Source organism: Haliotis rufescens, unplaced genomic scaffold (assembly GCF_023055435.1).
Source record: "Haliotis rufescens isolate VD_foot unplaced genomic scaffold, xgHalRufe1.0.p SCAF_14, whole genome shotgun sequence".
NCBI lineage: Eukaryota > Metazoa > Mollusca > Gastropoda > Lepetellida > Haliotidae > Haliotis > Haliotis rufescens.
In genome coordinates, this window is record NW_025963824.1 from 17,801,445 (window position 1) to 17,823,651 (window position 22,207).

Genomic DNA, 22,207 nt, shown 5'->3' on the forward strand with positions numbered 1-22,207 from the left:
TAGCACAGTGCTGTAGCCTTCTATGTCACATACACAACAGGACAGTAGCTGTCAGGAGAACGTCCCTAGCACAGTGCTGTAGCCTTCTGTCACCACGTACATAGCGTGTCAGTAGCTGTCAGGAGAACGTCCCTAGCACAGTGCTGTAGCCTTCTGTCACCACGTACATAGCGTGTCAGTAGCTGTCAGGAGAACGTCCCTAGCACAGTGCTGTAGCCTTCTGTCAACACGTACATAGCGTGTCAGTAGCTGTCAGGAGAACGTCCCTAGCACAGTGCTGTAGCCTTCTATGTCACATACACAACAGGACAGTAGCTGTCAGGAGAACGTCCCTAGCACAGTGCTGTAGCCTTCTGTCACCACGTACATAGCATCAGTAACTATGAGGAACTAGTCCCAAGCGCAGCGCTAACCCTTCTATCTCTAGTATGCTATGAATGATGATGTCTACAGGAAGGGAAGTGAGTCCCATGCGATGCAGCTCTATGTTTATATGTGCACAGGCACTTACAATTAACGTATCTGATCATGTAGTTCCCCACTATAACTTGACTGTTAACTAATGCCTATGTTTGACTTGTTACTAGCTCTGCTGTCAGTTTTGTCATGGCGCAATAATGTAGGTCTGTTGTGAAAAGGGATCACATCACTCATGTTTTACATAGATGTCCGTCCAATGTGAGTTTGTGTGCTTGGTTAAGGAATTATAGATCACACAATGATAATAATATGACCTGGTGATAAGAGTGTGATGACTTTATGTTAGTAGGGTCTTGTATCCCTACTGGAGTCCAAAGCGTGAGGTGACTATTGCTGTGGCCTGACAGGCTGGCGTAGGCCGGCAGCTCAAGGATGTCCGGGTGGACTCAGCATGGGAATCTCCCAGTAGGCCATGCTCAGTCCTGCTGTATTTAAATATTTTGAAATGTTTCATAAGGCATGTTACCTGGGCAACAAAAGTCAGTCTGCTGTGGTGTATCGAGGGGCACCTCACCTGTGTCTGAGGCTGTGAACTTCAAACATGAGTTATGTAACTAGTTTCTGACTTATTACGCTTAAACATGAGTCCAGCTGATATGTTACAGGTCTACAAGTAGGGATACAAGACAACATGACATTCAGACAAATACCTCTCACATGAACGTCAATGAGGGAGCAACCATTTGATAATCTGCTGGGGCCTGGGAATATGTAAAAAACAAGTAAGTTGTCCCAGAAAATTCTTGAAAAAAATAATTATGCTTCAGACTTTTAAAAAAAATAAAAATTTCTGGCACAAAAATTACACAGCTGCAAGGTTTTTTTCTGAAAAAGAATATTCAGACTCATAGCTTTAAAAAAAAATATATCTGGTTTTGCAGATGTGGATGAAAAAATATCTAATCTCCTGACAAAAACCTAGCCCCCTGATTATCAAATAGTCTGATAAAAACTGAAGCCAGTTTCCCATGCTGTTAACATATTTCACAAGTCAATGACTTTATTTATTTAAAGTTTATTTATTTATGAGTGGCAGCTTTAATAGAGTCAATGTCAAAACCTAGAATACACCCTTAGCATGCTGGGGTTTCTATCAAACATAGTTCAGGAAGTGGGTGGTTGATGAGTGTGACAGACTCCACTCTGTGAGGAATCTCGTGTGTCTGGTGCATGGTGCAGCTCACGGCTGACGCCAATGTTGCCAGTGTCGGGGAGAAGTTGTCTCCCTTTGCCCAGGTCTCCCATTGTGTTGTTGCTAGTGCAGTCAGTTCTTGATATAATGACAAGCTTGTTGTCTTGATACACATGACTTGTTAACTGCCATTTGCATTTTTAGTGTACAAATTTTCATAAATGAAATTAATTTAAACATTATTTATTTGATAAAGTTTAATACTCTTAATGCATCAGAACTTCAGAGATCATGTCCCCTGTTATTTGACAGTTCAGCAATGACACTGTTTGATGAGACATTCAAGTAACTATAGGTCTGAAAACAAGCTAAATGATGGTCTGAGAGATTACACAAGTACAACTGATCTGATACTCCATCAATCTCTTGTATGTCAGTGTATGTGTGTGTGTCAAAATGATAAGCTGCATGTAGAAATATTAAAGTGGCAGTTACAGCCATTGCACCAGTCAGAGACCATATATTATATGGTCTCTGCACCAGTGAACTATTATGTTCATCATAGAGTTATGTTCTGAGAGAATATCACAATGCATTTTATCTGAGTCTCACTAAATAGGAAATGTTACATCTTGAAAAGATTTTTCAAACAGATTTCACAAGGAATCCACCGTAGTCTGCTTGCTTAGCTTATGTTTGGTTGTCAGTATTCATTTTCTTGTGTTATTCTAGGTCAACAAGTTTGTGACCAATGTCTCCTGTTCTAGGTATCTGTGTGAGTTTCTCAACTCTGTATTTATTTATCTTGGAACAGAATTAAGTTACTTGTTTGTACACTGTTGTTACATCCTATATAGTTATTCCTATATTCTTTCTATTTTGTCAGTGATTTTTTTCACATTTCCCTGAATGATTTGCATCAATAAATTTAACTAGGTGCTGATATTGACCAGGAACACGGTAATAGCAACCACATAGGTGGTGAGGAATTAAATAACATAGTATTTTACCTTGTCGGGACTCCTATCAGATACTAACTGACCCGGATTAAGAGCACAGACACAAATGTCCTAACTAGCTGGCTGGTAACACAATAAGAGAGTGATTAGTGACACGGATGGGTCACATGGTACTGGTGCACCTGCGCGTGAGAGGATGCGTATGGGGAGATGTTTTTCTGTTCTCCGGGAACACAGCACGTGAACTTTCCACTAGCTTGAGGGAAGAAGCGATAAGCATGTAGTAAAAGACGTTTTTACCATAAAAACTTCATTATTCAGTCTTGTGGACACTGCATTTTTGCTGCAGACAAGCAGAGGTGTATGTTATTTTCCAATGACCCTTGTACATCCTCACGTTGATGTGAAGACAATCAGTATGTTATTCATAGTTGCCATAGCGTTTCAGTACCCAGCATGGCTTTAAGCCTACTTGCAGTGGGTGAATGTAGTTTGTGTTCCCAGACAGACAAAGCTGAAGAACAAGGGCAGATATGCAGGGTGCCATGGCCAGAGTTAGGCTGTCCCACACACTGCTGCATGCTGCTTGCTATTGTTCACATGCCAAACTGGCCAAGTTGACATCAGAACCAACAGTATATACAGATTGATGAGCCATTTTGTAATTCTCAGTGCCCCCACCATCTTTGAATCCTTACAACTGCTACACCCCTCTACATTATTTGCAGCCTGGTTTGCTATTGGTTATAAGTACTTGCCTGACATAACATCAAGTGTATGTAACATTGTGGTACTAGTGTGTTTGCTGAGTGTATGTAACATTGTGGTACTAGTATGTTTGCTGAGTGTATGTAACATTGTGGTACTAGTATGTTTGCTGAGTGTATGTAACATTGTGGTACTAGTATGTTTGCTGAGTGTATGTAACATTGTGGTACTAGTATGTTTGCTGAGTGTATGTAACATTGTGGTACTAGTATGTTTGCTGAGTGTATGTAACATTGTGGTACTAGTATGTTTGCTGAGTGTATGTAACATTGTGGTACTAGTATGTTTGCTGAGTGTATGTAACATTGTGGTACTAGTATGTTTGCTGAGTGTATGTAACATTGTGGTACTAGTATGTTTGCTGAGTGTATGTAACATTGTGGTACTAGTATGTTTGCTGAGTGTATGTAACATTGTGGTACTAGTATGTTTGCTGAGTGTATGTAACATTGTGGTACTAGTATGTTTGCTGAGTGTATGTAACATTGTGGTACTAGTATGTTTGCTGAGTGTATGTAACATTGTGGTACTAGTATGTTTGCTGAGTGTATGTAACATTGTGGTACTAGTATGTTTGCTGAGTGTATGTAACATTGTGGTACTAGTATGTTTCCTGAGTGTATGTAACATTGTGGTACTAGTATGTTTGCTGAGTGTATGTAACATTGTGGTACTAGTATGTTTGCTGAGTGTATGTAACATTGTGGTACTAGTATGTTTGCTGAGTGTATGTAACACTGTGGTACTAGTATGTTTGCTGAGTGTATGTTTGTGTAGGCACAGATTGTCAGGAACTGAACAAGGTCTGGGTATGTCTTACACCATCAGTGGAGATTGTTATTAGATATTTTTGTGAAATATTCCACCAAATGCCAAAACAGCTTGTATGAAAGTATTGTTGTGTTATGTGATTGGGAAGGTCATGAAGGTTGCTGGCAGTAGAGGGCTGTGACGGGGATGTAGGGTGCTCGCAGTAGAGGGCTGTGACAGGCGTGTAGGGTGCTGGCAGTAGAGGGCTGTGACGGGAATGTAGGGTGCTGACAGTAGAGGGCTGTAACGGGGATGTAGGGTGCTGACAGTAGAGGGTTGTAACGGGGATGTAGGGTGCTGACAGTAGAGGGCTGTGACAGGGATGTAGGGTGCTGGCAGTAGAGGGCTGTGACAGGGATGTAGGGTGCTGACAGTAGAGGGCTGTGACAGGGATGTAGGGTGCTGGCAGTAGAGGGCTGTAACGGGGATGTAGGGTGCTGACAGTAGAGGGCTGTGACAGGGATGTAGGGTGCTGACAGTAGAGGGCTGTGACGGGGATGTAGGGTGCTGGCAGTAGAGGACTGTGACAGGGATGTAGGGTGCTGGCAGTAGAGGGCTGTGACAGGGATGTAGGGTGCTGGCAGTAGAGGGCTGTAACGGGGATGTAGGGTGCTGGCAGTAGAGGGCTGTGACAGGGATGTAGGGTGCTGGCAGTAGAGGGCTGTAACGGGGATGTAGGGTGCTGGCAGTAGAGGGCTGTGACAGGGATGTAGGGTGCTGGCAGTAGAGGACTGTGACAGGGATGTAGGGTGCTGACAGTAGAGGGCTGTGACGGGGATGTAGGGTGCTGGCAGTAGAGGGCTGTGACAGGGATGTAGGGTGCTGACAGTAGAGGGCTGTGACAGGGATGTAGGGTGCTGGCAGTAGAGGGCTGTGACGGGGATGTAGGGTGCTGGCAGTAGAGGGCTGTGACGGGGATGTAGGGTGCTGGCAGTAGAGGGCTGTGACAGGGATGTAGGGTGCTGACAGTAGAGGGCTGTGACGGGGATGTAGGGTGCCGACAGTAGAGGGCTGTAATAGGGATGTAGGGTGCTGGCAGTAGAGGGCTGTGACGGGGATGTAGGGTGCTGGCAGTAGAGGGCTGTGACGGGGATGTAGGTTGCTGACAGTAGAGGGCTGTGACGGGGATGTAGGGTGCTGACAGTAGAGGGCTGTGATGGGAATGTAGGGTGCTGGCAGTAGAGGGCTGTGACGGGAATGTAGGGTGCTGGCAGTAGAGGGCTGTGACGGGGATGTAGGGTGCTGACAGTAGAGGGTTGTAACGGGGATGTAGGGTGCTGACAGTAGAGGGCTGTGACAGGCGTGTAGGGTGCTGACAGTAGAGGGCTGTGACAGGCGTGTAGAGTGCTGACAGTAGAGGGCTGTGACAGGCGTGTAGAGTGCTGACAGTAGAGGGCTGTGACAGGCGTGTAGAGTGCTGACAGTAGAGGGCTGTGACAGGCGTGTAGAGTGCTGACAGTAGAGGGCTGTGACAGGCGTGTAGAGTGCTGACAGTAGAGGGCTGTGACAGGCGTGTAGAGTGCTGACAGTAGAGGGCTGTGATGGGGATGTAGGGTGCTGGCAGTAGAGGGCTGTGACAGGGATGTAGGGTGCTGGCAGTAGAGGGCTGTAACGGGAATGTAGGGTGCTGGCAGTAGAGGGCTGTAACGGGGATGTAGGGTGCTGGCAGTAGAGGGCTGTAATAGGGATGTTGGGTGCTGGCAGTAGAGGGCTGTAACAGGGGATGTAGGGATGTAGGCATGTTGGGATGACGTTTCTGCACATAGACATCAATCACCCTGTGAATTAAAACATGTAGTATGAGGAACAACAGTCACGTTTCTGCTGGTTTCCACAGCATGACTGCAGTTGAAGGTATATGCCACTTCATGGTGCCATGTAGCCATTATAACCAGTAACACCTCAAAGCAGTTTTCCTAAATGACCAAACCTGATCCCGACAAGGTGCCCCATGGTAGCCGGTAGAGCTGTCACATGTTTGTAAATGACAGTACCCACAGTAATATTACCAACAGCTCTAGGCCTCCCATATATACTGTACCAAGACCGCAGATAGTGCTACAAACCCATGGCAATAGTTTGATGGGCCACCATTATAAATATCTGTTATGGGCAGTGCAACCCATTTATATGAAAGGGTGGTTAGTTAGGTGGAGAATTTTATGTTTTTCATCCAAACCATCAAATGATTGTGGTCGGACAGACACATGCTATTATAATAACATATATTATAACTGTCCAAAATCTTCTTCATTGGGGCTGTTTTGCAGGGTGGAGCAGATTGTCCTAAAGCTTTTGTCATTGTGGCCAGGAGTGGTGTATTTTAGGACAACACACCATGAGAAGGCATGTCATTGAAACAGCAATAGCTGAACATGTCTGAATTGGATTTCTTGGTGCAGTGACATAGTTTTAATATGTATGCTCCTGTCAGTATCAATGACTATTTTCTGACAAACATTGATCAAACTGTTAAGGTCCACAATAAGTGGATGTTTTAAAATCACTCTTATTCCTGTGGCAACGTTGCTTCAAATTCCAATATGGTTGCTTCTTGTGTTGATATTGTAATAACTGATTCAGATGTTATGTAAAAGTCTATTCTAAGGAGAGATTACTATGGCCTAAATCTTTGTGAGGCAGCCTGTGTTTGGCAACATACGGGAGGACCTCAGTATTGATAACCTTCATTACTGGAAAATCTTATATCCGTAGATTCGACAGAACAAACCACTTGTTTGTGTTGGCTTATTTGATGGAACTGGTGAAGCCCTTTATGTTAGATATAATTCCTGAGGAAGGCCTTTATGTTAGATGTAATTCCTGAGGAAGGCCTTTATGTTAGATATAATTCCTGAGGAAGGCCTTTATGTTAGATGTAATTCCTGGTGAAGGCCTTTATGTAAGATATAATTCCTGGTGAAGGCCTTTATGTTAGATATAATTCCTGGTGAAGGCCTTTATGTTAGATGTAATTCCTGGTGAAGGCCTTTATGTAAGATGTAATTCCTGGTGAAGGCCTTTATGTAAGGCGTAATTCCCGGTGAAGGACTTTATGTTAGGTTAATTCCCGGTAAAGGCCTTTATGTTAGATGTAATACCTGGTGAAGGCCTTTATGTTAGATGTAATTCCTGGTGAAGGCCTTTATGTTAGATATAATTCCTGGTGAAGGCCTTTATGTTAGATGTAATTCCTGGTGAAGGCCTTTATGTAAGATGTAATTCCTGGTGAAGGCCTTTATGTAAGATGTAATTCCTGGTGAAGGCCTTTATGTAAGGCGTAATTCCCGGTGAAGGACTTTATGTTAGGCGTAATTCCCGGTAAAGGCCTTTATGTTAGGTGTCATTCCCGGTGAAGGTCTTTATGTCAGGTGTCATTCCTGGTGAAGGCCTTTATGTTAGATGTAATACCCGGTGAAGGCCTTTATGTTAGGCGTAATTCCTGGTGAAGGCCTTTATGTTAGGCGTAATTCCCGGTAAAGGCCTTTATGTTAGATGTAATACCCGGTGAAGGCCTTTATGTTAGGCGTAATTCCCGGTAAAGGCCTTTATGTCAGATGTAATACCCGGTGAAGGCCTTTATGTTAGGCATAATTCCTTGTGAAGGTCTTTATGTTAGGTGTAATTCCTGGTGAAGGCCTTTATGTCAGGTGTCATTCCTGGTGAAGGCCTTTGTGTCAGGTGTCATTCCTGGTGAAGACCTTTATGTCAGGTGTCATTCCTGGTGAAGGCCTTTATGTCAGGTGTCATTCCTGGTGAAGGCCTTTATGTCAGGTGTCATTCCTGGTGAAGGCCTTTTTATGTCAGATGTAACTCCCAGTATAGGCCTTTATGTCAGGTGTAATTCCTGGTGAAGGCCTTTATGTTAGGTGTCATTTCTGGTGAAGGCCTTTATATCAGGTGTAATTCCTGGTGATGGCCTTTATGTCAGATGAAATTCCCGGTGAAGGCCCTTATGTTAGATGTTATTCCTGGTGAAGGCCTTTATGTGAGATGTAATTCGTGGTGTTAGATGTAATCCTGACGAAGGTAGAGATGTTAGATGTAATTCTTTGTGAATGCCGTGATGTTAGTGAGGAAACAAATCTTCCTTCAGTTTGTTCTTCCATGTCCAGCTGTGAAGTGTGATGGTCAAGTGTGATGTTAACTGACCACGAGTTACCAGCATTAACTGTAGCCCCTAGAGGCTTCTAGTACATAGGTATGTGATATACACTTCTAGTACAAAGATATGTGATATACACTTCTAGTCCATAGATATGTGATATACACTTCTAGTCCATAGATATGTGATATACACGGAGCTTAGAGATGGTTTTTGTTTCAAGCCTGTATTTTTATAGATATACTCTAGATTCTGCAATAAAGCTTGCTGCATTTGTCAGTCGGTGTTTTGTTGTTAGGCATATCAGTGACGCAAACAGGACACTTGATACACTGGCTGAAACCAGTTGTTGCACAAACAGGACACTGGATATACGGGCTAAAACCAATTGTTACACAACAAGGACACTGGACACTCTGGCTGACACCAGTTGTTCCACAAACAGGATACTTGATACACTGGCTGACACCAGATGTTGCACAAACAGGACACTTGGTATACTGGCTGACACCAGATGTTGCACAAACAGGACACTTGATACACTGGCTGACACCAGTTGTTGCACAAACAGGATACTTGATACACTGGCTGACACCAGATGTTGCACAAACAGGACACTTGATACACTGGCTGACACCAGATGTTGCACAAACAGGACACTTGGTATACTGGCTGACACCAGATGTTGCACAAACAGGATACTTGATACACTGGCTGACACCAGATGTTGCACAAACAGGACACTTGATATACTGGCTGACACCAGATGTTGCACAAACAGGACACTTGATACACTGGCTGACACCAGATGTTGCACAAACAGGACACTTGATACACTGGCTGACACCAGATGTTGCACAAACAGGACACTTAGTATACTGGCTGACACCAGTTGTTGCACAAACAGGACACTTGATACACTGGCTGACACCAGATGTTGCACAAACAGGACACTTGATACACTGGCTGAAACCAGTTGTTGCACAAACAGGACACTTGATACACTGGCTGACACCAGATGTTGCACAAACAGGACACTTGATACACTGGCTGAAACCAGTTGTTGCACAAACAGGACACTTGATACACTGGCTGACACCAGATGTTGCACAAACAGGATACTTGATATACTGGCTGACACCAGATGTTGCACAAACAGGACACTTGAAACACTGGCCGAAACCAGATGTTGCAGGACACTGGATACAAACTCTGAAACCAGTTCCTACACAATCGGGGCACTAAGTCTTGGTACACTGTCTGAAACCAGGTGTTGCACAACAGGACACTTGATAGGTTTTTATATATGATATTCGAGAATTGTTAAATTGGTTTCACGTTGCGTTCAAGATTATTGCACATATATGGCGGCATGCACGCACGTGTGTGTTGGTGGGGTGTGTGGCTGCTTGTTCTAGTCCGGACTAATGCTGATTTTATGTAGCTAGCCCACTGAGATACCATCCCGCAGTTTAACATGATTACCAAGTCGAGTCAAGTCAAAGTTTAGTTATGGGTCTCAGGCCAGATACAAATGGTAACACAGTATAGATCCCAGCGCGGCTCAACATTTCAGCTGCAACAAGACTGGAGACTTGCCCCCGCACCAATCTCGACCCACCCACCCACCCACCCTACTAGATGTCAAAGTATATACATAATTACAAATAGTTTCAAATCTTGATCACAATGCATTCTTTCTTTCATTTATAATGTGGTACACACACTGTCAATCGAAAACTGTCATTTCTGAGACAGTCTTGCATTAAATGGACAAATTTAAAAAACACTATGGTGTACATGAGTAATTTGTCAAATACAGCCGTGCTAACCCCATATATTTTGGACACATCATTAAAACATGGTATCCGTCCTTTATGTGAGTTTCACAAACTGAACACGCTGTTCCGGGTGTGACTTTGGTCCAACCCATCTCCCCTTAAACCATGAACATATGGGAACTGAACCTACAACGTGCTAGAGCTACTCGGTATTTTACAATATCAATGTTATTAAGATACATTTCAAAACATTAGGAATCCTTCATTGACAGGTACAGTCTGGTTTCGCTAATACTTGACAATTGGTTTTTCAACATCTTGCATAAATTCGCTGCTTAATTTCAGACAAAAATCCAGTTTCATTTACTATAACTTGACCCAGCGAAACATGGCTGTTTGGTGTAATATATTTCTAACCGAAACGTCCCAACTTTCTACATTAGAATGACTTCACATCATTTCTAAAAGAGCTTTATACACAATATCAATATGTCTATTATGATCACACGTTAAGATGTTCACCCAATATTTAATAATTCCAACAAACCGCACACTTATCAATGTTAGTACTCCCAATTCACCATAAACATATGCCGATGGTGTAGATAATTTAACACCTAATATCTTTTTAATAAATCTAAGATGTACTCTTTCAATTGCATTAACCTCCCCAAAACACCACACCTCACATCCATAACACAATATGGGTTAAATTAAGGGTTGAAATAACTACTACTCAACACACTATGCCATTTAGAAAGTGGTCAAATGTAACAAACGTTGTATTTGAGATAACACTTTCTTAGTAAAAGACAACTTCTCGTATTTTTGGGGTCGAGTCACGTCCGGGAAGCGAACCCACACTGCCAGACCGAGGCACCTAACCGCCAACACTCAAAGTCAGGGATTTAACCCACTCAGCCACCGAGGCTTCCACGAAAATGAAAGTCAGACAACTGGTATACCTTTGTGTACCCCTCTGACAAGTGTAAATTGGCACGGCTCCCATGGCCGAAAGCTATGAACACAATGCCATTTAGAAATTGGGTAAATGTAACAATTGTCAAGTGTACGAGAATCTGTACTTTAGTAAGACTGGCTTAGCGTTATCCCAACTATAACATTTGTTACTAGTACTGGGTATCAACAAAAATGACCCGTGAAGATCCGGGGTAGAATAGGTCTTCAGCAACCCATGCTTGCCGTAAAAGGTGACTATTGTCGTAAGAGGCGACTAACGGGATCGCGTGGTTAGGCTCGCTAACTTGGTTGATGCATGTCATCGATCCCAATTGCGTGGATCGATGCTCATGATATCAATCACTGGATTGTGTGGTCCAGACAGATTATTTTCAAACCGCCGTCATATAGCTGGAATATTGCGGAGTGCGGCGTTAAACAACAAACCAACAAACCAAACCAACCATCAAATATACTATTACTAGAATAAAGATAAAGTGTTTTGACATTCTGACCATAGTCGGTTAACGCCGTTGCCTCGGGAAGATGGAGCTATACACCTCTAATACTGGACTGTGTGTGAGAGACATAGCGTGGACATGCGGCACACCGGTCACGCGTCGAGCAGCAACACGTCATGGTATAATCACAACCAACTTGTATTTCATATAAAATGTTTATTACATAAATATCATGATGTATGGACTCACCTAATGAACAGATTCTGAGTATACATTTACGCTGCATAGAAGGAGAGGGAAGGGGTAGGAGAGTTGGGGGTGGGGTCGGGAGAAGAGAGGGGTGGGGACTAATGTTCCCTCCCCAGCTGCCTCACACGCACCTAACAGGACACTACCTATTAAACAATTAAATCTTCATGCAATGGAACATGGGAAGGCGGTGTGTTCTGTCGGATGTGCAAACTTCTACTATGACTTTCATTTCCTATTTTTATTTTCACTCTTTGATGTGTTTAAATTTGATTTGTAAGATTATATCGATTCAGGGTATAGCTAGATGCACATCAGTTGTCTCTGAGACTAAAGTGGCAGTCTATACAAGACACAATGGAGTCGTCATTCAGCCCTGGGGAGCCGGAGGTCCACCAGCCAAGGGAGTTAGAGGTCAGGACGAGATACCGTTAGCATACTTTGAAAATCTGAAATCGAGGCATTATAGGGGCTGGAACAACGGATATGGAGTATTTCGTGGCAATCACTAGGTCTGGAAGCGCTTTCTCACATGTCAGGGTCATATATACTTGTAACAACAGAGCGGCTCTTCTGTCCAGGGTTAAACATAAGTACCATGGACGGAGGTGGCGAAAGAGACCGATTACAACATCCACAAGGTTCAAATTGAAAGAAGAAAACATATTTTATTTTGCAATCGATAATAGTATCCAAAATGTCTCTAAAGTCATGTTTTGTGTAGAGTAGACTGCAGTCAAGCATCTCACTCTCATACGTATGTTAATGAAGGTTGTGCACGCAAGATCCCGCTGGACGTCCTCATGTCATGTATCGACCACCAATGTTGGCCTGGTATCCCCGTATCCTCGGGTTCTACCACAGGTACCCGGTGACAGAGTGGTTGGAGCGGTTCCCGACACCATCACAGAACTAGGGGCATCAGGCAAGCCAGAGTACATAGCCATCCGACTTGACCATACATCTAGTGACATCACCAGTAACAACCACATTCAGCTCAACGTGCACTTCTTTCCTCGAGAATGTTTAGCTGACGCAATTTGATGACAAGTAACAGTTCCACGTCTACACGCCTACCACTAACTCTGACGTCAGTGTTGCACATCGTTATATTGCACGTCGCCGGTACACAGTACAACCACAGGCAATCGACGAGCACGTGATTATACGGTGACGTCGCACTTACTTTCGGCGTTCATAACTTTCCTCGTTACGGCACACTTCCTCTTCGCCGCTAACGTCACAAAATACCATGTATGTCAGTTCCCCGAGTGACAACAGTTCCATGGCGAGTTACCCCCATGTCTCAAAACCGTGTGCTATCTGGTGGCAATGTGTCCAAGGCAGTGAGCATGCGCGAATCTCGCCAAGAGTCGCTGATTGGCTTTAGGAGCATGACTTTTCCCGAGCATGCGCGGAGTATCTCGTCGTTATCTATCTCTGTGCCGTCCTCCTCCAGCACCACCTGGACCTTGCCCCGTATCCCCAGCTTGTCACGGCCTGTGGGGGGAGACAACAGCAGGGTTGGGAACACAGACAATACAGAACTAAGTAATAATCTGTAAACAACAGGTGGGGTTACAGGTGACGCCCTATCCAGTGGACAGCGGAGACGCATTCGTCACCACTCGCCCCTTTTCGTAACCTGCAAGAAGACTCGTCCCCCTATCGCATTCGTGATCAACTCGTATTATTCCGGGACAAGCCGAATAGCGATTCGCGCCCTTCTCAAGGCCATTTTTGCGACCGGATTCCCTCCTAGCGCAAACGGGCATACCTAAAACAATTGTCAACTCGTCTGCGTAATGGTTCACATATATTTCCCCATATATTATATATATTTCAGATGCAATTTAAAGCACAGCTGGACATGCGGAACTATACAGTATGATTGAACACATTTAACTGTGTCTTGGGTATACTTTTAGATGCAGTACACATGTGAAATCAAAGAAAAAATTTCTGAGGGATTCTTTGACGAAGAACTTCAAATCATACGCGTATTCTGATTTGTTTGTCGTATGTTTGCACATAACATTCATCGATAGGGGGACGAGTGTTCTTGCAGGTTACGGAAGGGGCGAGTGGTGACGAATGCCCCTATCGATGAATGTTATATTATGTGCGAACATACGACAAACCAATCGCAATGCCTGTATGGCTTCAAGTACTTGGTCAAGGAATCCCTCGGAAATACTTTTTGAATTTTCATGTCTTGCATCTAAAACTTGACCCAAGATAACAGTTAAATGGGTTCAATCATACTGTATGATACCGTAAGTCCCGATGTGTTTTCAATAGCATCTGGGATATATGTGATACCCGTTTGCACATACACAGTCGCAAAAATGGCCACGATAGGGGCACGAATCGCTATTCGGCTTGTCCCGGAATAACACGAGTTAGTCACGAATGAAAGGAGGCAGTCAAACGATACGCTACAAGCGGAATACTCTAAAGATTTCATCCTCGATAATCCAGAACACTGTTTCGCCATTCTGTTATGATATGTACTCTGAAACCATTCAACATCGCTCACACAAGTTTGTTCATGAACTGCATTCGGTGACAGGGTATCCACAGTGGAAGGGAAGTACAGGATTATAACTGTACATATTATATATTTTCACACATATACACACGAAATGTCAAATCACAAAATGGCACCCCTTCCCATAAAGCCGTATTCGCGCTTGTGTCACTGTTTGTATGTGTTCTGTGACAAAGTTACACTTTGCCATACAACTCCCAATGTGTGTTATGCATGATTTCCACGTGTACTTCATGATTACCGTGCGCCAGGTAAAACACGTCATCTTTCTCGCGTGGTCGCTGTCAATGTATGAGAGTGAGTGAGTAAGTTGGGTTTAACGCCGCTTTTAACAGTATTCCAGTTATATCGCGGCGTGTCAGCTTAATGTGTGAGGAAAGCCCGTATTGATGCAGGTCTCAGAAGTTTACCACTTCGGTGAAACCCACGAGCACGGGTATGGTGCTGATAAACCTAGAGCCATAATCGGGGCGAATCGGGATTCAACCCCACAATCATAGGTTTCTGGCGTGCCTACGGGACGCAACTCTGCACAGCGAATAGACGACTGGGCCACCCGTGCCCCCTCCAATGTTTGAGAACCTCTGCTGTCCTAGACCATGTAACAGTAGCGTTCTTCACATGTGGTAAATGTTCCGGCAGTTGATGACTGGTTGTTTGTTATACATTGTGCATTGTTGCAGATTTCAATAGCTGCCAGAATATATAGATTGTCGCCGCTGAGTGAACCTGTAGCAGGGTGCGAGAAGACTCACCATTGTCTCCTTGCTAACGTCGGAAGATTTATTTAGTTAAATTACATCGAAACTCACTTAAACACGTCAAGCGAAAATCGAATTTGATAATAGGCACCATGTCGTCATGAAGGAGACACAGTGGATTCCTGACGTTACCTCGATCTACTAACTCCTCAAGGTCATCAGCAAATGCAAATGTCTTCCTGCTGCGGTCGTTTGTCCAGACTTTATAAAGTCTCCTGAAATACAAATATATTCGGTTACTGCGCGAACGGTAGAAACATGTATTTCAATTGACTCCTTAGGATAGGAAATAGTCCAAAATAGTGTTGCCCTGTGCCTCATCACAAACACAGGCAACATGGCGGTCACACAACACAGGGAGCCTGACAGTCACAACACAAGGAGGCTGACAGTCACACAACACAGGGAGCCTGACAGTCACACAACACAGGGAACCTGACAGTCACACAACAGAGGGAGCCTGACAGTCACTCAACACAGGGAGTCTGACAGTCACACAACACAGGGAGCCTGACAGTCACACAACACAGGGAACCTGACAGTCACACAACACAGGGAGCCTGACAGTCACACAACACAGGGAGTCTGACAGTCACAAAACACAGGGAGCCTGACAGTCACAACACAAGGAGCCTTACAGTCACACAACACAGGGAGCCTGACAGTCACAACACAAGGAGGCTGACAGTCACACAACACAAGGAGCCTGACAGTCACACAACACAGGGAACCTGACAGTCACACAACACAGGGAGGCTGACAGTCACTCAACACAGGGAGTCTGACAGTCACACAACAGAGGGAGCCTTACAGTTACAACACAGGGAGCCTTACAGTCACTCAACACAGGGAGGCTGACAGTCACACAACACAGGGAGGCTGACAGTCACTCAACACAGGGAGCCTTACAGTCACACAACACAAGGAGGCTTACAGTCACAACACAGGGAGCCTTACAGTCACTCAACACAGGGAGGCTGACAATCACACAACACAGGGAGGCTGACAGTCACACAACACAGGGAGCCTTACAGTCACACAAAACAGGGAGCCTTACAGTTACAACACAGGGAGCCTTACAGTCACTCAACACAGGGAGGCTGACAGTCACACAACACAGGGAGGCTGACAGTCACTCAACACAGGGAGCCTTACAGTCACACAACACAAGGAGGCTTACAGTCACAACACAGGGAGCCTTACAGTCACTCAACACAGGGAGGCTGACAGTCACACAACACAGGGAGGCTGACAGTCACACAACACAGGGAGGCTGACAGTCACACAACACAGGGAGCCTGACAGTCACAACACAGGGAGCCTGACAGTCACACAACACAGGGAGGCTGACAGTCACACAACACAGGGAGCCTTACAGTCACTCAACACAGGGAGCCTTACAGTCACACAACACAGGGAGGCTGACAGTCACACAACACAGGGAGCCTTACAGTCACAACACAGGGAGCCTTACAGTCACACAACACAGGGAGGCTGACAGTCACACAACACAGGGAGCCTGACAGTCACACAACACAGGGAGGCTGACAGTCACACAACACAGGAAGCCTGACAGTCACACAACACAGTAAGGCTGACAGTCACAAAACACAGGGAGGCTGACAGTCACACAGCATAGGTAACCTGACAGTCACACAACACAGGAAGGCTGACAGTCAAACAAGACAGGGAGCCTGACAGTCACACAACACAGGGAGCCTTACAGTCACAACACAGGGGACTCGACAGTCACACAACACAAGGGAGCCTGACAGTCACACAACACAGGGAGCCTGATAGTCACACAACACAGGGAGCCTTACAGTTACAACACAGGGAGCCTTACAGTCACTCAACACAGGGAGGCTGACAGTCACACAACACAGGGAGGCTGACAGTCACTCAACACAGGGAGCCTTACAGTCACACAACACAAGGAGGCTTACAGTCACAACACAGGGAGCCTTACAGTCACTCAACACAGGGAGGCTGACAGTCACACAACACAGGGAGGCTGACAGTCACACAACACAGGGAGGCTGACAGTCACACAACACAGGGAGCCTGACAGTCACAACACAGGGAGCCTGACAGTCACACAACACAGGGAGGCTGACAGTCACACAACACAGGGAGCCTTACAGTCACTCAACACAGGGAGCCTTACAGTCACACAACACAGGGAGGCTGACAGTCACACAACACAGGGAGCCTTACAGTCACAACACAGGGAGCCTTACAGTCACACAACACAGGGAGGCTGACAGTCACACAACACAGGGAGCCTGACAGTCACACAACACAGGGAGGCTGACAGTCACACAACACAGGAAGCCTGACAGTCACACAACACAGTAAGGCTGACAGTCACAAAACACAGGGAGGCTGACAGTCACACAGCATAGGTAACCTGACAGTCACACAACACAGGAAGGCTGACAGTCAAACAAGACAGGGAGCCTGACAGTCACACAACACAGGGAGCCTTACAGTCACAACACAGGGGACTCGACAGTCACACAACACAAGGGAGCCTGACAGTCACACAACACAGGGAGCCTGATAGTCACACAACACAGGGAGCCTGACAGTCGCACAACACAGGGAGCCTGACAGTCACACAACAGAGGGAGCCTGACAGTCACAAAACACAGGAAGCCTTACAGTCACTCAACACAGGCAGCCTTACAGTCAAACAAGACAGGGAGCCTGACAGTCACACAACACAGGGAGGCTGACAGTCACACAACACAGGGAGCCTTACAGTCACACAACACAGGGAGGCTGACAGTCACACAACAGAGGGAGCCTGACAGTCACACAACACAAGGAGCCTTACAGTCACAACACAGGGAGCCTTACAGTCACACAACACAGGGAGGCTGACAGTCACACAACAGAGGGAGGCTGACAGTCACTCAACACAATGAGGCTGACAGTCACACAACACAGGGAGGCTGACAGTCACACAACACAGGGAGGCTGACAGTCACACAACACAGGGAGCCTGACAGTCACACAACACAGGGAGGCTGACAGTCACACAACACAAGGAGCCTTACAGTCACAACACAGGGAGCCTGACAGTCACACAACACAGGGAGGCTGACAGTCACACAACACAGGGAGGCTGACAGTCACACAGCACAGGGAGCCTGACAGTCACTCAACACAGGGGGCCTTACAGTCACTCAACACAGGAAGCCTGACAGTCACACAACACAGGGAGGCTGACAGTCACACAACACAGGGAGGCTGACAGTCACACAACACAGGGAGGCTGACAGTCACACAACACAGGGAGCCTGACAGTCACACAACACAGGGAGGCTGACAGTCACACAACAGGGGGAGCCTGAGAGTCACACAACACAGGGGACCTGACAGTCACTCAACACAGGAAGCCTGACAGTCACACAACAGGGGGAGCCTGACAGTCACACAGCACAGGGAGCCTGACAGTCACTCAACACAGGGGGCCTTACAGTCACTCAACACAGGAAGCCTGACAGTCACACAACACAGGGAGGCTGACAGTCACACAACACAGGGAGGCTGACAGTCACACAACACAGGGAGGCTGACAGTCACTCAACACAGGGAGGCTGACAGTCACACAACACAGGGAGCCTGACAGTCACACAACACAGGGAGCCTGACAGTCACACAACACAGGGAGGCTGATAGTCACACAACACAGGGAGGCTGACAGTCACAAAACACAGGGAGCCTGACAGTCACACAACACAGGGGACCTGACAGTCTCAACACAGGGAGGCTGACAGTCACACAACACAGGGAGCCTGACAGTCACACAACACAGGGAGGCTGACAGTCACACAACACAGGGAGGCTGACAGTCACACAACACAGGGAGGCTGACAGTCACACAACACATGGAGTCTGACAGTCACACAACACAGGGAGGCTGACAGTCACAAAACACTGGGAGCCTGACAGTCACACAACACAGGGAGTCTGACAGTCACACAACACAGGGAGGCTGACAGTCACACAACACAGGGAGGCTGACAGTCACACAACACAGGAACTCTGACAGTCACAACAGGGAGGCTGACAGTCAAAAAACACAGGGAGCCTGACAGTCACACAACACAGGGAGGCTGACAGTCACACAACACAGGGAGGCTGACTGTCACAGAGCATTGCTTTCGGAGAAGCAGGAGAAAAGACTGCAATTATTGCCAATTTCTAAACGTTGAGATCTCACTAGTTATATCTCTACTTCAATCAATATCGATTTCAAACAATTTCCTCCAAACTGTCATTGTGCAATATCACAGCTATTTTCACGGCGACCTGTCAATAAGCGCATCTGGGGAACAAGCCCAAATGTTTGTCTGCATGTTATTTTGTGTGTTTCTCAGTCACTGGTAAACATCAGAGAAAGGCCATGTTGACAGGCGGAAGAAAGAAATATAAAGAATGAAAGAACTGCATGTTTGAAAATGTAACAAATACGTTTTCTTTTTCACAAGAAAGGTTCACAATATGAATCTTGTCCCTAAACAGTTTCCAAAATTGAGAAAAATGCAATATTCAAAGTACAAATGTTGCTGTGCCGGTGTGGAGAGTGTTAAAGGCGCATAGGGAAACAACTAAAGCGACCAGAAGAATTACTTCCCTCCTGTGAATCTCACACAGTCAGACAGATGGCACATTGTAACCACCCTCTCCTCACACAGTCAGACAGGTGACACATTGTAACCATCCTCTCCTCACACAGTCAGACAGGTGACACATTGTAACCACCCCTTTCTCACACAGTCAGACAGGTGACACATTGTAACCATCCTCTCCTCACACAGTCAGACAGGTGACACATTGTAACCACCCCTTTCTCACACAGTCAGTCAGGTGGCACATTGTAACCATCCCCTCCTCACACAGTCAGACAGGTGACACATTGTAACCATCCCCTCCTCACACAGTCAGACAGGTGACACATTGTAACCATCCCCTCCTCACACAGTCAGACAGGTGACACATTGTAACCATCCCCTCCTCACACAGTCAGACAGGTGACACATTGTAACCACCCCTTTCTCACACAGTCAGACAGGTGACACATTGTAACCATCCTCTCCTCACACAGTCAGACAGGTGACACATTGTAACCACCCCTTTCTCACACAGTCAGACAGGTGACACATTGTAACCATCCCCTCCTCACACAGTCAGACAGGTGGCACATTGTAACCATCCTCTCCTCACACAGTCAGACAGGTGACACATTGTAACCATCCTCTCCTCACACAGTCAGACAGGTGGCACATTGTAACCACCCCCTCCTCACACAGTCAGACATGTGACACATTGTAACCATCCCCTCCTCACACAGTCAGACAGGTGACACATTGTAACCATCTCCTCCTCACACAGCCAGACAGGTGACACATTGTAACCATCCCATCCTCACACAGACAGACAGGTGACACATTGTAACCATCCCCTCCTCACACAGTCAGACAGGTGGCACATTGTAACCATCCTCTCCTCACACAGTCAGACAGGTGACACATTGTAACCACCCCTTTCTCACACAGTCAGACAGGTGACACATTGTAACCATCCCTCCTCACACAGTCAGACAGATGGCACATTGTAACCATCCCCTCCTCACACAGTCAGACAGGTGACACATTGTAACCACCCCTTTCTCACACAGTCAGACAGGTGACACATTGTAACCATCCCTCCGCACACAGTCAGACAGGTGGCACATTGTAACCACCCCTTTCTCACACAGTCAGACAGGTGACACATTGTAACCATCCCTCCTCACACAGTCAGACAGGTGACACATTGTAACCACCCCTTTCTCACACAGTCAGACAGGTGACACATTGTAACCATCCCTCCTCACACAGTCAGACAGATGGCACATTGTAACCATCCCCTCCTCACACAGTCAGACAGGTGACACATTGTAACCACCCCTTTCTCACACAGTCAGACAGGTGACACATTGTAACCATCCTCACCTGACACAGTCAGACAGGTGGCACATTGTAACCATCCTCTCCTCACACAGTCAGACAGATGGCACATTGTAACCATCCTCTCCTCACACAGTCAGACAGGTGACACATTGTAACCATCCTCTCCTCACACAGTCAGACAGGTGGCACATTGTAACCATCCTCTCCTCACACAGTCAGACAGGTGACACATTGTAACCATCCTCTCCTCACACAGTCAGACAGGTGGCACATTGTAACCATCCTCTCCTCACACAGTTAGACAGGTGACACATTGTAACCATCCCTCCTCACACAGTCAGACAGGTGACACATTGTAGCCACCCCTTTCTCACACAGTCAGACAGGTGGCACATTGTAACCACCCCTTTCTCACACAGTCAGACAGGTGGCACATTGTAACCATCCTCTCCTCACACAGTCAGACAGGTGACACATTGTAACCATCCCCTCCTCACACAGTCAGACAGGTGACACATTGTAACCATCCTCTCCTCACACAGTCAAACAGATGGCACATTGTAACCACCCCTTTCTCACACAGTCAGACAGGTGACACATTGTAACCATCCTCTCCTCACACAGTCAGACAGGTGACACATTGTAACCATCCTCTCCTCACACAGTCAGACAGGTGACACATTGTAACCATCCCTCCTCACACAGTCAGACAGGTGACACATTGTAGCCACCCTGTTCTCACACAGTCAGACAGGTGACACATTGTAACCATCCCCTCCTCACACAGTCAGACAGGTGGCACATTGTAACCACCCCCTCCTCACACAGTCAGACAGGTGACACATTGTAACCATCCCCTCCTCACACAGTCAGACAGGTGGCACATTGTAACCACCCCCTCCTCACACAGTCAGACAGATGGCACATTGTAACCATCCCATCCTCACACAGTCAGACAGGTGACACATTGTAACCATCCCCTCCTCACACAGTCAGACAGGTGGTACATTGTAACCATCCCCTCCTCACACAGTCAGACAGGTGACACATTGTAACCATCCAGTCCTCACACAGTCAGACAGGTGACACATTGTAGCCACCTTGTTCTCACACAGTCAGACAGGTGACACACTGTAACCATCCCCTCCTCACACAGTCAGACAGGTGGCACATTGTAACCATCCCCTCCTCACACAGTCAGACAGGGGACACATTGTAACCATCCCC

At 46.2% G+C, this 22,207-nt stretch overlaps 2 protein-coding genes across 7 annotated transcripts in view; one reads left to right on the forward strand and one right to left on the reverse strand.

Moving 5' to 3' along the window:
* Positions 1 to 1,247: 1,247 nt before the first annotated feature.
* On the forward strand, positions 1,248 to 8,533 carry LOC125379139. The gene is made up of 2 exons (XM_048395084.1): positions 1,248 to 3,355; positions 3,392 to 8,533. Exons 1-2 carry the CDS (start codon positions 3,221 to 3,223, stop codon positions 4,181 to 4,183), a joined length of 927 nt encoding a protein of 308 aa, XP_048251041.1. The 5' UTR covers positions 1,248 to 3,220; the 3' UTR covers positions 4,184 to 8,533.
* Positions 8,534 to 12,359: 3,826 nt separating this feature from the next.
* Positions 12,360 to 22,207, reverse strand: part of LOC124124497 — a 58,246-nt gene continuing 48,398 nt past the window's right edge. For all 6 annotated transcript variants that reach the window (XM_048395090.1, XM_046487681.2, XM_046487682.2 and 3 more), the window contains exons 6-7: positions 15,150 to 15,232; positions 12,360 to 13,205 (exon numbers count right to left, since the gene is read on the reverse strand). In XM_048395090.1, the coding sequence (XP_048251047.1) occupies positions 13,012 to 13,205; positions 15,150 to 15,232 (277 nt within the window). In that variant the 3' untranslated portion in view covers positions 12,360 to 13,011. The remainder of the gene's footprint in view (positions 13,206 to 15,149; positions 15,233 to 22,207) is intronic.

What these genes read in the sequence shown, in the direction of transcription:
- LOC125379139 (XM_048395084.1), top strand. Translation starts at nt 3,221, where the DNA reads ATGAGCCATTTTGTAATTCTCAGTGCCCCCACCATCTTTGAATCCTTA. An exon ending in TAACATCAAGTGTATGTAAC is followed by an intron (nt 3,356 to 3,391) that starts ATTGTGGTACTA and finishes AGTGTATGTAAC; the next exon opens with ATTGTGGTACTAGTATGTTT.